This window comes from Eucyclogobius newberryi, unplaced genomic scaffold, assembly GCF_026437365.1.
Source record: "Eucyclogobius newberryi isolate DKJ021-1_F unplaced genomic scaffold, fEucNew1.0.hap1 SCAF_18, whole genome shotgun sequence".
Taxonomy (NCBI): domain Eukaryota; kingdom Metazoa; phylum Chordata; class Actinopteri; order Gobiiformes; family Gobiidae; genus Eucyclogobius; species Eucyclogobius newberryi.
In genome coordinates this window covers 25,663,794-25,679,662 of record NW_027315812.1, presented here as the reverse complement: position 1 = coordinate 25,679,662, position 15,869 = coordinate 25,663,794, and the positions used below count along the sequence as shown (strand labels likewise).

The 15,869-nt window shown below is 38.6% G+C and overlaps 2 protein-coding genes across 2 annotated transcripts in view; both read left to right on the top strand.

The window, feature by feature from the left end:
- LOC140364808 (hypoxanthine-guanine phosphoribosyltransferase-like) overlaps positions 1–3,963 on the top strand; it is a 30,552-nt gene extending 26,589 nt beyond the window's left edge. The window contains exons 7-9 of the mRNA XM_072451180.1: positions 1,442–1,488; positions 2,162–2,238; positions 3,815–3,963. Of these exons, the coding sequence (XP_072307281.1) occupies positions 1,442–1,488; positions 2,162–2,238; positions 3,815–3,862 (172 nt within the window). The 3' untranslated portion in view covers positions 3,863–3,963. The remainder of the gene's footprint in view (positions 1–1,441; positions 1,489–2,161; positions 2,239–3,814) is intronic.
- Positions 3,964–12,624: 8,661 nt separating this feature from the next.
- The window catches only part of arhgap21a (Rho GTPase activating protein 21a), a 98,497-nt gene continuing 95,252 nt past the window's right edge, over positions 12,625–15,869 (top strand). Inside the window, exon 1 of the mRNA XM_072451175.1 lies at positions 12,625–12,797. Coding sequence (XP_072307276.1) covers positions 12,735–12,797 — 63 coding nt within the window. The 5' untranslated portion in view covers positions 12,625–12,734. The remainder of the gene's footprint in view (positions 12,798–15,869) is intronic.

The following is a 15,869-nucleotide window of genomic DNA, read 5'->3' as shown; positions in this document are numbered from 1 at the left end:
TAAAAAATAAAATAATAAGAAATAAATTGCTTTATATAGCTTAGTAATAGTTTTATGTGGAGACTGTTGCACAAATCTGCAGCAGGTGAAAGACTGAGTCCATATTCATGCAGCAGCAGCAGCAGGAATATGGACTTATGACTTGGGTTTAGACAATTCTCTTTTAAAAGCTGAAGCCAAATTCACTAAAAATGAGTTTTAGGGACTTGTAATGAAGCAAAAATGTCCAGGCGAGATCCATATAAAAGTCTTAGTCATTTTTTTATTTTATTCTAGGGTAATTTCTTACTTGTGGGTTTGAAGTGCAAATTGACTGACGCTTTTCCAGAATGATTAATTTGACTGGAAATAAGAAGGTTTAACAGCTTTATTTTTATGTACAGCATATTAAGCAGCTTGAGAGTTCCCTTTTATAAGATGTTGGACAAAATGGAATAAATAAATAAAAAGTCCGACTTACAAAGTGTAAGGTGTGGGCCAGATTAAAACGGGATGCGCATGTTTGACACGCCTGATATAAGGTGTCACTTTGCCAACTATTTTAATCGCGTAAAGATAAGATAAGATATTCCTTTATTGTCCCACATGGGGAAATTTCATTGGTGCAACGCAGGTAGATACAGAGGTAGATACAGAAGAACAGATCACTTATAGGAAGTCTGAAAAACACTTTCAGTAGAAGATCTCCTATAAATAAATAAAAACTCCCATAGACAAATAAATAAATAAATACATAAATACTATTAAAGCTCCAAATATTGGCAAATAGACTAAAATAAAAGCATGGGTTTCCCCCCCCCCCGTTTTTTCTTTTTTATTGCACTGAAAAACAAAAACAGCTTGCATTTCCACAAACCTGACTCATACTTATACTTCATATTCACACTGAAATATTGTTCCTGTAGCAATAATATTCCACAGTATGGCATAAAACGTATCTGTCTCCATGAAGAATGTTCAGAAATATAGTTTTAACTTTCTATTTTCATGGAATCCAGTTAGCGTTTGCTCTAAAGGTGACATAATGCGACTGCTATTTGCATATCTTGTGTACTATATCATTAAATTTTACGTTTGAGTAATCAAAATTTGCATAAAACTAGTGCTATCATTTTTGATTTTTTGGGGATTATCTCAGTATTCTTTAAACGTGTCAATATTTAGTTGTGTGGCTGTTTGCAGATCCTAATCCTATAGCGCTTTAATAACTTCTTATGGTTCGGAAAACATAATAAAATGTGGGCTTGTACTTTACATAGGCATTAGTTTAACTTAAAAAGACGAATATTGAATGAGGGTCCAAATGTTGAAAAGCCAGAATGAGGCAAAAGTGTGTAATAATTGCATTTTGAATTCAAGCAACATGAAATATATTACATTTTAGGATTTTTTTCTAGCGAATAAATATGTACACAATGACATTCTCATTTCTGTCTTTCAGTCTTCTGGTGAAAAGAGTTCCCAACGTGGCTGAAAGTTTGACTGACTGTGAGTATAAAAGTCCCACACTCATTAAAGCTCGTTGGCGACAATAGTTTATTTAATTATCTCTATATTTTGGATGGAAATGGATGGAAGTCGCTTATTGATGACATCACAGAGGGATTCTGTTTTAACGCAGCTCTACTTCCTGTAGTTTTCAAATTCAATTTTTCAACTTGACTTGACTTCACTGATGTAAAACTATTAAATATTTACCACCTCACACACCAATCATTGTAAGTGCAAAAACTGGAAAGCCTGATTTAAATGTCTTGCTTCATTTATTTGACATATTGGATACAACAAAACATGACAGAGGGGATTTTGGATATCTTATTTAGCAAGAGAAAACTAGATTTGACAGAAAATTTGCCACATTCTTTTGGAGTAAAGTGGGTAGTGTGTAGATAAGTCATGATTCCGTAAATAAAATGGGTAAATCTGGGGTTGTAGTTGGTTTTGCGAGTGACTTTAAGGCCTGATCTTTGTGTTTCTGTGGGAGAAAAATGCAGAAAATGTCCTTTGAAGTTACATCGTCTCATATATTGAAATGACTGTCTAACGGATACAAGCGGATTAAAGCTCTTATAGTGACAATAGTCCTGCAATAACTCTCTTACAGTGACAATGAAACCTTTCTGATCAGACGTTCTTCCTTCACCGTTATGTGCTTTGATAGATGTGGGCTTTGAAATCCCGAACCACTTTGTCGTTGGATACGCGCTGGACTACAATGAGTACTTCCGGGACCTGAATGTAAGTCCAGCACTTTGAAGGCCTGTTATAAAGGGTTAAAGAGAATGACTGAGAAGAGTAAACATGTCAAATCAAAGAGATGCAGTTCTGTGCCCGGGAACCTGAGCCTTACCAACAGGTCTCCCAGGAGCCCCAGGACAACAAGCATGTGCCAAGCCTTTGAATGGAACTGGCAACGCAATTAGTCCTTTATTCTTTCTGAAACTGAATGTGCAGGTGTCATTATTATCAATGATTCTGTCACTAAATGCAACAGCGGTGGAAAGTTCATTTTATATTGGAAACTTTGACTTCTCTACATTTGAGAGCACGAATCTGTACTTTCTACTCCACTAAGTTTTTTTGAACAGGACTGAAAAGTGGAGAGTACTTTTCTTCACCTGAAGGTTTTGACTTCAAGTTCCAAACAACAAAAAATATATAAATATGATCAGGAAAATTGCTATCCAGTTATTGATCAGGACATTTCTTTATTAAGATCACTACATTTGACTTACCTGTTACTTCAATAAGTTTCAAAATCGGCGTGAAATATTACTACTTCATTTTCAAACTGCCACTGTTAATTTTGTATTTACTGTATGTGGTACTTTTACTTCTACCTTTTTACTTCTATTTAGGTTTTTTTCTCTCATAAATGCCCTTAAGTAACAATATTGAGTACTTCATCCAGCTATGAACACCAATAACTAAGAGATATTTAACAAATCTCAAAAAAAAGAACAGATTGAATTAGTTCAAGTTGAAAAAGTCTACAGTATATATATATATATATTTCAATTTTAAACATATGTAGAGTTGGGTTTGCGTCTCTTGTTTCTGCGTCCTTTCCTTTCCTCGCGCTTATGCAACCTTCAGGTGCAGAACGAGACCTCCGGCTAAGGGCCAAAGCGTGTCTAGTTTAAACAATATATATGACAACACCTTTATTTTGTTGAATTCATCTTCTAACTGTCAGAACACGTCGGCGTTTCGGATGGAATTTGATGCATTCATGACAAAGATAGAGGGGTCACTCTTTACACCTCAGCATGACTTCTATTAATTTATCTTGAATGAATAAGTAGGTGAAACGTACACGCACTCTTTCATTTTCCACAACCTCATTTTCACTTTTGCCTTTTGCCTTTCCCTGACCTGTAACATGACCATTTACTGTACGTCGCCCCGTGTTTTTTGAAAAGAGGAGAAGACTATTTATTACGAAACGCAGAGGAGGCCAAACTGTGGAATGTGAGGGTTAGCATCTCATTATCCACAGTTAATGCTATCTACACAAGAGAAATAGCTTGAACCTCCGACTCTCTCCGGCTAAGATTAACAAACGTGTCACATACTTGCAGATTATCATTCAAATTTACAGAATTTTACAATCCTAACCCTCGCCTGCCCCTGGTTTTTCTGGTACATCTTGGATTTCCCAACAAGAACAACGTTAAATCACTGTAATCTTACCCAAATATTTAGACGCAAAGCCGGCCGGGCCTTTTTTTCCTCATCTCGGATTGAAATATACTGTGAGAGCGGTATAGATGTAACATTTTTATGACCCAAGTGTATTTTTTTCCTCTTTTAGCATATCTGTGTGATCAGCAAGAACGGGAAGATGAAGTACAAGGTTTAAAGGCCAATGAGGAGCATACTGTACGTTACATATGAGTCCCAGACATTTCTGTGCAGGTATTTTTGCTGTACATACTTGTGGAATGTTTGTTTTCTCACTAATAAAAATGTGGTAAAGCATTGGAAAGGTGACATAATTTGTTTCCAAAATATAACCCTTGACGTGATTCATTTAAATTCAAACTCTAGAATTTCTCACAGACTCACAGAGCTATTCGTTTTCTTGTCTTTAACCGTTTAGTTATTTATTATCTTTTTAATTTTTAATATTATTATCTTTTGCAAGACACTAAAACCAATTACAGACAAACCTAAAGTGCATGGGTAAAGTAGTGATCTCTTACAATGAGAAATGGAATACTTTTTAGAATTCATTTTTAGATTCAAGAAAGCTCCTATTTTATGCTGAACTAATAACTTTGGGCTTTTAGAATCAGATTCAGATGACTTTATTCATTCGACCTGTGGAAATTAGTTCGAGCAGTAAAAAGAAAAGCACATAGTAAATAACCAAATAGAAATAATAATCAAAGATTTCAGCTTTATTCGTTTTTGTCTGCTGCACTCATGTGATTTTTCAGAATCAGAATCAGAATCAGAAAAGGTTTATTGCCATCGTCAATGAACAGAATTCACAAACATAGGAACTTGTCTTGGTGATTCGGTGCAACATAAAACAATGAACAATGAACAATGAATAAGTCAAAAAAGAAACAATTTAAATCTACTATGGGATAAGAATAACAATAAACTATAAGATGAAAAATAAGAATACAAATAAAAACTGAAAATAGGCATAATTTATGTTCACACATTTACAGTTGTACAAATGTAGTATGACAGTGTAGAAAGTATATGTATATATGTAGTGCAGAAAGTGAACAGTGCAGTGAGTGAGTGCAGTGATTAAATTATGGTTAAAGTGTTCATGACTCCAACGGCAGAGGGAAAGAAACTGTTCTTGTGGCGGGAGGTTCTGGTCCGGATGGACCGTAGCCTCCTGCCTGAGGGGAGTGGCCTCCTGCCTGAGGGGAGTGGCCTCCTGCCTGAGGGGAGTGGCCTCCTGCCTGAGGGGAGTGGCCTTCTGCCTGAGGGGAGTGGCCTCCTGCCTGAGGGGAGTGGCCTCCTGCCTGAGGGGAGTGGCCTTCTGCCTGAGGGGAGTGGCCTCCTGCCTGAGGGGAGTGGCTTAAATAGTCCGTGTCCAGGGTGAGAAGGGTCGGCTGTGATCCAACCTGCTCGTCCCAGTGTCCTAGAAACGTACAGATCCTGCAGAGATGGAAGTCTGCAGCTGATCACCTTCTCAGCAGAGGCACAATGCGCTGTAGTCTCTGTTTGTCCCTGGCTGTGGCTCCAGCGTACCACACGGTGATGGAGGAGGTGAGGATGGACTCAATGATGGCCGTGTAGAACTGTTTTTTTTCTTTTTTTTTAACCATTTTAATCATGTTTCCCTCGTAATTAAAATATGTGGAGTTGTGTTTTGTTTGATTAATGCATATTTAGTCCCTCTTCGCCTCCACAGCACTATGTCATTAGGTGGCAATCCAGGAAGTAGTCTATATTGGACTTTGAACTCTATAACTGTATTTTGTACTTAAATCTATTTTAGTCCAACTTATTTTCTTTTTTTCTCATAGTTTATACATTTATTTTTATGATTCTCAGTTTTTAATCACTGACAATAAAAAATCTGATTCTGATACGCCTTTATCGTCTTTTTTAAACATTTTAACACTGACACAGCTACTAGCCTTCTTTGTAGCCTGTTGCTTCTCTCCTGATTGTGACAGTAGAAATGAACTGGATGCAATGATGTGTTTATAATACTGCATATTCATTTTCAACTATCTTTTCTGGTGGAGATGTTATCGCTTTCCCTAGAATGTTCCACAAATCTGTTGAGACCACGCTATTTTTGAGCAATAGAAAAATGCCTGTAATTGAATAAAAGCAGGATAAGTTTAATGCCAGTGTGGAATTTCCAGACAAAGCAATAACATATTCATGAAGACAAAAATGTTAAGTTTACACATTTTTACACCACAAAAACAGGAAGTATTTAAATCCGTCACATTAGTTCTATCTCTCACAAACTCCTTGGCACATTGTTATTATCCACATTTATTATTGGAACATTTTTAGAAGAGCTTTTCTCAAACAGATTACGTAAAACTGGGATGGACCACCCAAGGGAAGCCAATCAGATCACTGCTTTCAGCTCTTACTTTCATCTTGACAAAAACTCAATATAATAATACAATAATACAATATTCTCTTTGGGGAAAACACAACATCTAATAATTTACAAAAGTCAGCTACCCTGGCTGTATGTTAAATAATCTGAACGCCAATGCAATGTGTTCAAAAGTACAAAACATTAGTGATTTTCTCCGTTATCAAGAATGTTACTTTGTCTTTTTCCACTTTTGTGTCAACTTTTATTAATTATTCCAGGCAGAGTAATAGAAAAGTTAAATATAGACTCAAAGTTGATGGTGGTAGTCGTGAAAAAAAAGGAAAAGTGAAAATCAACAGCCGTCCTCCACGCTTGCTGAAGTCCAAACAAAGTCGCTTGCAATGCAAACACGGGCTTTCTTATGGCGTGTTGTCCGTGTGGGCTCAATTGTGCTCGTCGACAGAGCAGAGCACGCCTTGCTTCACTCCCTCCGCACTTTGGGAATGTTCAAATCTGGACACGCACTCTTAAGTCCCAATCGCCCGCAACGGCAATCATCTGTCACATGGCGTAACGGACATACACAAACATACAAGGTTTCATATAATGTGCCGTTTGGAGTCAAGGGCGATGGAACAATTGGCATCAGGTTTATTTATCTGACCGGCAATGAGCGTGTTAATAGATGTCTACAGCGATGTTTGCAATTCTCCACTGAAGTCATATTTTAACCAAATATATGAACTGTTTGCAAAGAAAACCCTGTCAATAATTTGTGTTTGACGATTCAATTGATGCAGAATAATTCATCTCTTACATCAAAATGACCAAAGAAATAGGGAGTTTGGAAGAGTCCACTGCTGGTTATTGTTTTTTGTAATTTATAATAAACCAATATTACAGTTGTTCAGTAAATCGGAAAACTCAATATTTGATTTGAACGTCAATCAAGTGGAACTTAGATCTCTACCAAGGTTCTACATGACAACGTTGGCCTTGGTATTTAAAGTTACCGTATTTTCCGCACTATAAGACGCACTGTCAATAAATGGTCTATTTTCAATCATTTTTATATCTAAGGCGCATCAGACTATAGCGTGTTACTGTCATTTTCATGTGCAATACTGTCATATTCATGTGCAATACTGTCATATTCATGTGCAATACTGTGACATAATGTCGATCATCCTGGTGCAATATTCTCTGTCCATATAACAGCTGTAAAGTGTTACTATTGTTATTATTATTTTATTTTTATGAAGAGTGTAAGGGGTTTATATGTGATAAGCGTTTTTCTACAAGAGTGCTTTTTTTTTATAAGTTATCTGCTTTTTTAATTATTACTTCTGTACCTACTCTGTGTTGCAACACTGGAATTCCCCCATTGTGGGACAAATAAAGGTTATCTTATCTTATCTTCTAAGGCTCATTAAAGGTTGAATGGACGATTTTTTTGGCACAAATCTGAGTCTTATTTCCTCGTGGCGTGGACTGCCGATTCGTCCTGCCACGTATCAATCATAAAACGCACCTACCGCTCACCTGCAGCCGCGTGCGGCTCGTCCCCACGTTTCCGAGTGCCTAAGCGCATGGATCTATCATAAAATAGTTCCCTCAGTGTACGGGGTAAAATGAAGACGGAGAAAGACTGCTGAGGCAGAAGTGGACAGAAATCTACGGGAGACGAGAGATGCGATGCGATCCGCTGCGCTAATAAACAAACGCACGTGTGTGTTGTATCAGTCCGCACGGGGAGTGCGCATGCGCACTTCCACCCGAGTTCTCAAATCGCCGAAAAATTGTCCATTGCGCCTTTAAGATGAAACAAAACGTGTACCACACAAAATCGCTTCGAGGTCATTACGCACAATCACAATTAATCCACATATAAGGCTCACTGGATTATAAGGAGCATTGTCGTTTTTTGAGAAAATTAAAGGCTTTTAAGTGCACCTTATAGTGCGGAAAATACGGTACATAAAAAAGCTGGTTTTCAGATGACATCACATCATTCTACAGGCCAAAAATATGTAATACAGATGTGGGCAGCTAAAATGAATGCTAATAAATGCTCATTTCTGTTCATGTATAGAGAGTTTAAGGGTCCAGTTGCTAATTTAAAGAAACAGGTTCAAAATGTGGGAATTTACCTTTTATATATTTGTAAAAAAAAACAAATAAATCCGACCCAGTGTACTTAGATGGAAACAAAATGACGATGACATGATGGAATAAATAAAAGCTAGTGGTTGATCTGCACAAACAAACTTTACAAGAATATAGAATATTCACAATATAATTGAGAACAAAAACATGACTGCACTGTTTAAGCAGTAGCGGGCAAGAAAAAAAAGTGACCAAATGTGCTTCACTTGACACAAAGAGAGGTTTTACAAATTGCACACCTTTCTGCTCGCCCTGTGCCTAAGCGGTCTGGCACAAACCGTTCCATTGTACCTTGGTTAACTTATCCCCGCTCTCTTGCCCCCCGCACTGCCCTGGGAACCTACGAGGGCCATTGTCTTCCGGGTTGGCTGCAGAGCTGGGTGAAAGCGAGAAGGCACAAAAAGCCGGGCAGGTTTCACAGGCTGAGTGCTTTGTGCATGCTCCGCGGAGAGAACAGTGGACAGGGCCGCCCGCCCAAAGTAGGCTACAGGTAAACGGCACCGCGCACAAAAGGAACAAAACAGGAATTGTGCGACTGAATGGCCACACATCGCAGCGTTTGACATATGAAGCCGGCCTGTGCGGACCAAGTGGGAGGATGTGATTTCACTTGTCAAATAACAGTTACAGACGTCCTTTAACTGTATGAAACGATGCATTAGTGAATAAATGAATGTACTGTTTGTCTACATTTCCACTTTGCACTATGATACAGCCGCTACACAAATAGAAGAATATCCTCTCCAGTCACAGGTAGTGGCCGACTGCTTTACGAATTCATTCATTAAACTTTGTGCCAGGTCCATTTATACCTGTACAACCTGATACAGTCAACCAGACGCAGTAGATGCAGGTACAGTTGTAATTTAGACTTTTTTGGTGATTACGGTAATAAAATAGGTCTGCTATGTGACACTTCTTGCACAATAATACGGGTTATAATGTAAACGTTTGCAGTATGAACCTACTGTTTTTATCATAATTCTCCATGAAACATAAAATGACTTAGCCAGGCACATTGTAGCTAAAAGCACATGTCAGTTATGAAAAAGAGAAATAGTCCTGATCCTTTCGAAAGTGACAGTTATAGATATCTTGTCTATGAATGTTGTAGCTTATAATTTCATCTTTTTTCATTGTACATATTCTTCACGTGAAAACAATGTGTCATTCTAATGAGCCAGTGTGTAAAATATTGATAATTCTTGTGTCTCATTGTGTCATGGTATTGCATGACTACAATTAAATGTTAGGGTTAAAGGGTACATATTGTGCAAAATCAATGTTAATGAGCTTTCACCCTTGTTCCAACAGCGTTTCCTCATCATTTGTTTGCACAAAGTTGTATTTTTTTTTTTATTCCTGCATGTTTTAGTTAATCCTGGATTATTCTGCAACTGAGGCTTGAGTCCTCAGAAAATTCCTGTTTTAACCTACCCCCTAACCCTGCTTGTGATTATATGAAAAATGAAAACACATATAGGGTTGTAAAGTGTCACAGAGCCCTTTTTAAATGACAATCTGCTGCTTGTTACAGTGAAACGTCACTATGAAGAGGTGGGGCTTATGAGTGCTGCAGTCTTGAACAGGAAGTTGTCTGTTTATATTTCTGAGCCATTTTAGATCAATATTGCGATTTGTTATGATTAAAATGTAAAATGATGATCTACTACTATGTTATAGTTCAATACTAAATAGCATAGCTGAAAAAGCATGTCTCCTTTAAAGGCGTTGTACCAGATGTTTGTCTTAAAAACATGAAAAATAGAACAATTTTAAACGTATTCCTCACTTATCAAACGCATTCCTAGCATTCTAATTTTTCACTGTGAGGAAGTTTTTCTGTGCCGGTAAAGCAAACAACTAGAATGCCAGCAATGCGCTTTTTACAATTTATTATTTCATTTATCGGGTGTAGCCACTTTAATAGTGTACCATTTTTAAGCTGTGTTTTCTTATATACTGTGGCCCCATAAAAGTACTGCAAGAGGCTTAGAGGCTACTACTTCCAGATACAGTGTGGACTATAGCTAATCCTTGTTTTGATGAACCAATAACACATTTTTATTGTTTTTTTTTCCAATATGAAGAGTTCCATTTGTGCTGGGATACTCATTCACTATAAATTGTTGCCTTTAATGAGTAATAGTCCCACATACAATTCAAAGTTTATGAACCCACTCTTGTTTACTACTACAGATGCTGAGGTCCACTTCATCAACATCAATCTGGGTGCTCCATTGTTTGAACCGGGTGCACCCACTCTTTTAGACAAAAGCCCCCCTCTAAAGCCGGGGGACCCTCCTCACAGTAAGGGTCAGTAGAGTTCTATTGTCCTATACCCTCCATTGTGCTGCATGAGAAGCCCGCAAACTGAACACTGTCATTTATTGTTTTTCTCAAAATCAGCTGGGCAGACTTTTTCATTGCTTGTAAGGGCTATGATAAAGTTTAACATTCTGCCGTTAAAGCTGATAATGGATAGGCAAATATGCATCAGGTATTTTAATAGTAAAGGGCAATGTCCAACTTGGTTACTTCAGCTTGTACCAACAACTAGAGTAAGATGGTTTATTTTTGGTTGAATTCAGATGTCCTTTTACAATAATGTTACTATTGTGTAATGGATACTGTTTTTATCTCAGGGCGGGATGACAAACCAGAAATGAAGTAACTATAATTCTTTTGTCTCTTATTTTCTTAATTTGTGTTATGAATTATATTAAATACAAATCATTAAAGATAGCTGATTCTATACACTATAATTAATTTATTTTGTCCACAATTAAATAACATATAAAAGTAATACATGTATAAAAAATTAAAACAATAATAAGGTTAATGTTTTTTATTTCTACTTTTCTAGCCAAAGCCCCAGAATGCCCCAGTCTCTCTCCTCCTCATTGGAAACATTATGTAATCGCACCTCCAATTGGTCCGTATTTAAAATCAAAATTTACATACGCACCGTGATTGGCCAGCGCCCGTCTGGGAGGCAAGTGGAGGGCGGGGCTTGAGCGGACTCGCGAGCCTCTTCAGTTCTGTTTACAGACTGTCGCGCGCCTCCAATCCACGCCACTTTTGTTGATATCTCCGCCAATTTATCACCGATTCTGGACGTTAAATGAAGGGAAATGAATGAAAAGGACACGCCGGACTCCCGCGCGTTCACCCTGGCGCAGAAATGCACTCTGGAGGGCGGGTTCCATGTTTTTTTCACGCTTGTGTTTTCCCGAACAGGTAGTGAGCTTCAGCGGTCACTGGCGCTGAAAGGAGACTGAACATCCCGCGTTGTAATCTCCTCTTGACAGCTCTTTTTGCTCGTATTTGGACTCGTCGCGGCCTCTTCCGAGCATTTTCTCTCCTCCAGCAAACATGGAGAACGTTTATTTCCCGTCGCGTCGCGGTAGTTTGGTGAATTTCTAACAGGTAAGTTCATTATAAGAGCCCTTAAGCAACAACCTGTCGTCCGCCCGCGTAATTAAGCGCTAATAGCAATTCAAGCTAAAGCAAAGGACGCGTTTTCTCGCCTCATAACAACATTAAATTCGTTGCCATGCGTGTGTCAGTGTCATGTTTGCAGAGACAATAGGTATTCTGTCTTATATTTAGCTGGGCTTGATCCATGATGGCTGGGGTAGTGGTTGTGTGACGCTTTTTACGCACAGCGGTGTCGTTTCAGGCTATGTCCCCATTAGTAACAGTGTAAATATCATTATTCTGTCCACATTGAAGCTATTTTTGGAGATCCAAATGGTTAAATTGTTGAGGAAACGTTTGTTAGTGATGAGGACAATTTGTGGCAGTTCCAATAGCATTTTCATGTGTTTTCTGGCCTCTAAAAGACTTTAAAACACACATCACAAAGACAGCCGGTATTATCAAGTAGTACCAAAACGTCAAATAAGAATAAACTATTTCTGGTTTTCATCAGTAATATATATTGTAAATTGTTTTCTAACTAGAAGCTTTCAGTCCCCATATTTGGTAAAAAATATTTCACAAAAGTTGCTTAACTAGTCGACTAATCCAAGTGTAACCCCACAGTTTTATTTAACAATGTGAGGATGTTTTGTTCTTAAACAGGTGATATTTAGTTTGAAATTGTCAATGGCTACGGCAACGTTCCTAATTTCACATCATTCTGAAACTCATGGATTTAGCAGAGATCTAGACAGAAGTAGCACCAGTGCACCAGCCAGTTACAGTGTTTATATGTGGAGCAAGAGTGTTGACCTACTGACATATACTCATTTCCAAATTACAATATTCAATTTGAACCATGTACCGTTATATTTTATGACTACAATTATGTGGCTTGGGTGAACTTTAACCTCTTCTCTCTGTCCAGGTTCTACTCGAGCGGACATGAAGAAGGAATACAGAGTGGATTAAGACTTTATTGTTATCTTTTTTTTTTTTATGTTTAAGTATATTTTTAAAAACCTTTTTCACTTTTATCTTACCACGTCCTACTCATCTCAATGTGGACTTTCAAAGGACTCGTTCCCCCGGTGCGGTTTGAATTCAAATGATGGCCGCGCGCTGGAGTGACAACGATGGGAGTAAACACACAGCTATAACTCCTTCTGAGGTAAGACCTGTGTTTTTAGCAGTGTGGCAATGGAAATCTAAAGAACTTTTTCCGTTTGTCATGTGGGTTAATTCTGCTGATATTTTGGACCTCGGCAAGTACAGAAAATATATGACCACTTGGCCTCAAATGGGAACGTGGGAAAATGATCCAAAAGCTGAGGTGTCTGAGGTTTTTGCTGCTGCTGCTGAGGAGATGGAGCTACGAGAGCGATGTACTGTATGTCGTTCAAAAAATAGAATGATGGTGGCTTGAGGCTAATACCAGGTTATGAGCAAGTGTAAGAACCAAGATAAGGATTACAGTCTTCCTGGTCGATTTAAGCTGCAGTTACATGTGTTTTTCCTCCAAAAATTCCGTTTATTAGTACCTTTGAGCTTACTTAAGACTAATTCGATGACTAATTTTGAATCTCTCCACATAAAGGCAATTGAGTGTGATTTAGCACCACTTCAGCACGTAACACCTCACGTCTGGCAGCGGCAGGGGTGACAGAGTTCATTTTCCTTCTTAAAAAGTGTAAGTGAAAACATTGCACAAAGCCAGTTTCTTCTGGGCCTTTCTGATCATACTGGACCTGTTGTGCGTTTGCATGCCAGACGCTCATAAATGGCACATTGTAAAGCGCTAACCGTCATCTTCCTCTTCAGTTACATAAAAGCTCATTCTGGACTCCATGCATGTCATAACAGCATTGCAGCGGTGGCATGTTTTTGGGATTAATCCGTCATCAGAAAATGGCAACAGTGCTGTGTGCAGGGGAGGTAATCCTCTTACTGTCAGGGGGACGCATATAAATCTTTGGGAAGATGGAAAAGAGGATGATGACGTCTGTTGCTAGAAGTCCACTCGACAGACCGAAGGGCAGCGGTGAGATGAGGTAGATACTTTCTGTACTTTATAGAGGACCCAGTGCAGTCTTTTGTCATTTTCCCTTTCTGGTCATGTATACTTGTTGAACCGTTATGAATTTGGCTTATTTACTTTATTTTTCCGGTAGCATGGAAATTTGTGGCCAGCTTTTCCCATTCACTGACAACAAATAATGGTTCTTTTTGTAACCAGGGAAAATATACTAGTAAATATGCTCAACTGTTTTAGCTTTTTTGGTTTTCATAATCAGGTGAATTATTCTTTCAAAGGCCACAGTTTTCCATAGCTCTGGTTTAGATGGTAGTCATACACAAACTAACTGACCACTGAGACCGAGTGGAGGCTTGATGGCAATTCACTTTCCACCATATTTTATTATTATTATAATTTTTAAGTATTATTGTGTTAAAAATAGACAGAGCAGCCCTGTGTTGTCTGCTGCAGAGAGACGGTGTAAGTCAGAGGTTAATGTGTTTCTACGTTATGCCAGACCCAAAAACACAAATACAAATCCCTGCTCAACTTTTATGCTTCAGTGCTTCTGCTGTTCCCCTGGGATCTTATGTGTCCTTAGGCGGGCTCAAGAACCTTTCCCCCCTTTGCCCCAGAATCATCTCATTTCACTAATGAGGGAGATGAGCCCATACATACACACACACACACACGCACACACACACACACACACGCACGGACACACGCACACACACACGCACACACACACACACGCACACACACACACACACACGCACACACACACACACACACACGCACACACACACACACACACACACACACACGTACAGACGTTAGTCCCGCCAAAGTGATGGTGGCATGGCGGGGGTAATTTAGGCCCAGCTGCCCCGGTCATTAGAGGAGAAAACACCCCACGTGTGCAACGTCTGCTTGGCTCCATTCTTTATTCACTGTCACTGCCTCACCGCCCTGCTGTCACTCACATATTAGGAGTTCAGCCCTGAGGCAGCTGAGACCCCGAGGTTTGGGAGAAAGGGCGATAGTCAAACAGACATTATACTAAGACTAGAGGGGATTAGGAAAACGTACAGTCGGTAATTATTTGAGGATATGGAGATTTGCAGTGAAGCTTCCTAACTTTCCTAAAACGCTTTATAAGTAGATGCAGACAGCTAGAGCTATTATATTAATCTACTCAAGATCAAAATGCATAATAACAGTTTTGAATCTATGATTGAGTAATCAGTAAGAGAATCAAGTCATCCACAAATCATTGACCCTAGGAACACTACTTGTCCAGAACAAAAATCTTGCCCAGATACATCCTTCAATAGAAAAAAAAATCCCTCCATCTTCCCCAATAAAAAACATATTTTTTCTTCTGAAATTAAACTGTAATGATCCTATTATTTGAAGATAAGATTTCAGTCTAGCCTGATAGTGGAAACTGTAGTGTAACTCATTGATCTCATGTGTCATTCATGAAAGGAAGGCAGGGACCAATGCTGTGGCTCTGAGCGCAGATGATGCTCTGTGCTATGATTCTAAATATAGCCTCCACCAGCGCCACATACAAATCCTGCCTCTCTGTTTCCTCCCCCGTTCACATGTCTTTCAGCCGTCCTCTATTCCCGCGTGTTTTCACTGGTGCTATATTTAACACACAGAAAAATGGAAGAGTAGCAGTGGAATTTGTCTGAAATGCTGTGTTCTTGATGGGACATTTTTGTGGGAAATATGTAACATATTTTTGCATATTCCTGCAAAGATAGAAAGAGCAAAAAAAGAAACCTACCCTCCAAACATATTCAAAAATCGTTCTTTTTGACTGGAGAATAGGTGTTACAAAATGTCCTCAGAATTGTACAGTATCATTAGACAACAATGGCAATTCATGGCATGACCAACACATCCAAGACATTTACTGGAATTCACTCTTTAGAGTCCAGAGATACCACAATTTATGTGTTACCAAATGCCATTATGAAAGTTATTGTCTAGACTAGAGTAAATAAACTTGCATATTATAAAATGAGTCTAAATGGCATTTTAATTTCTATGAAAATGTAAATTGCTGCAACACAAAAGAATGTGAAGAAAAGGAAGATGATTTGCGCTTAGTGAAAGGGTCACAGATGCAGTCAGACATCTTTAAACGGTCCATTACATTCGCTCTGGACATTTGGCCTTTTCTGTGCCTTGAAGACACGACTAACAGTAGTTATG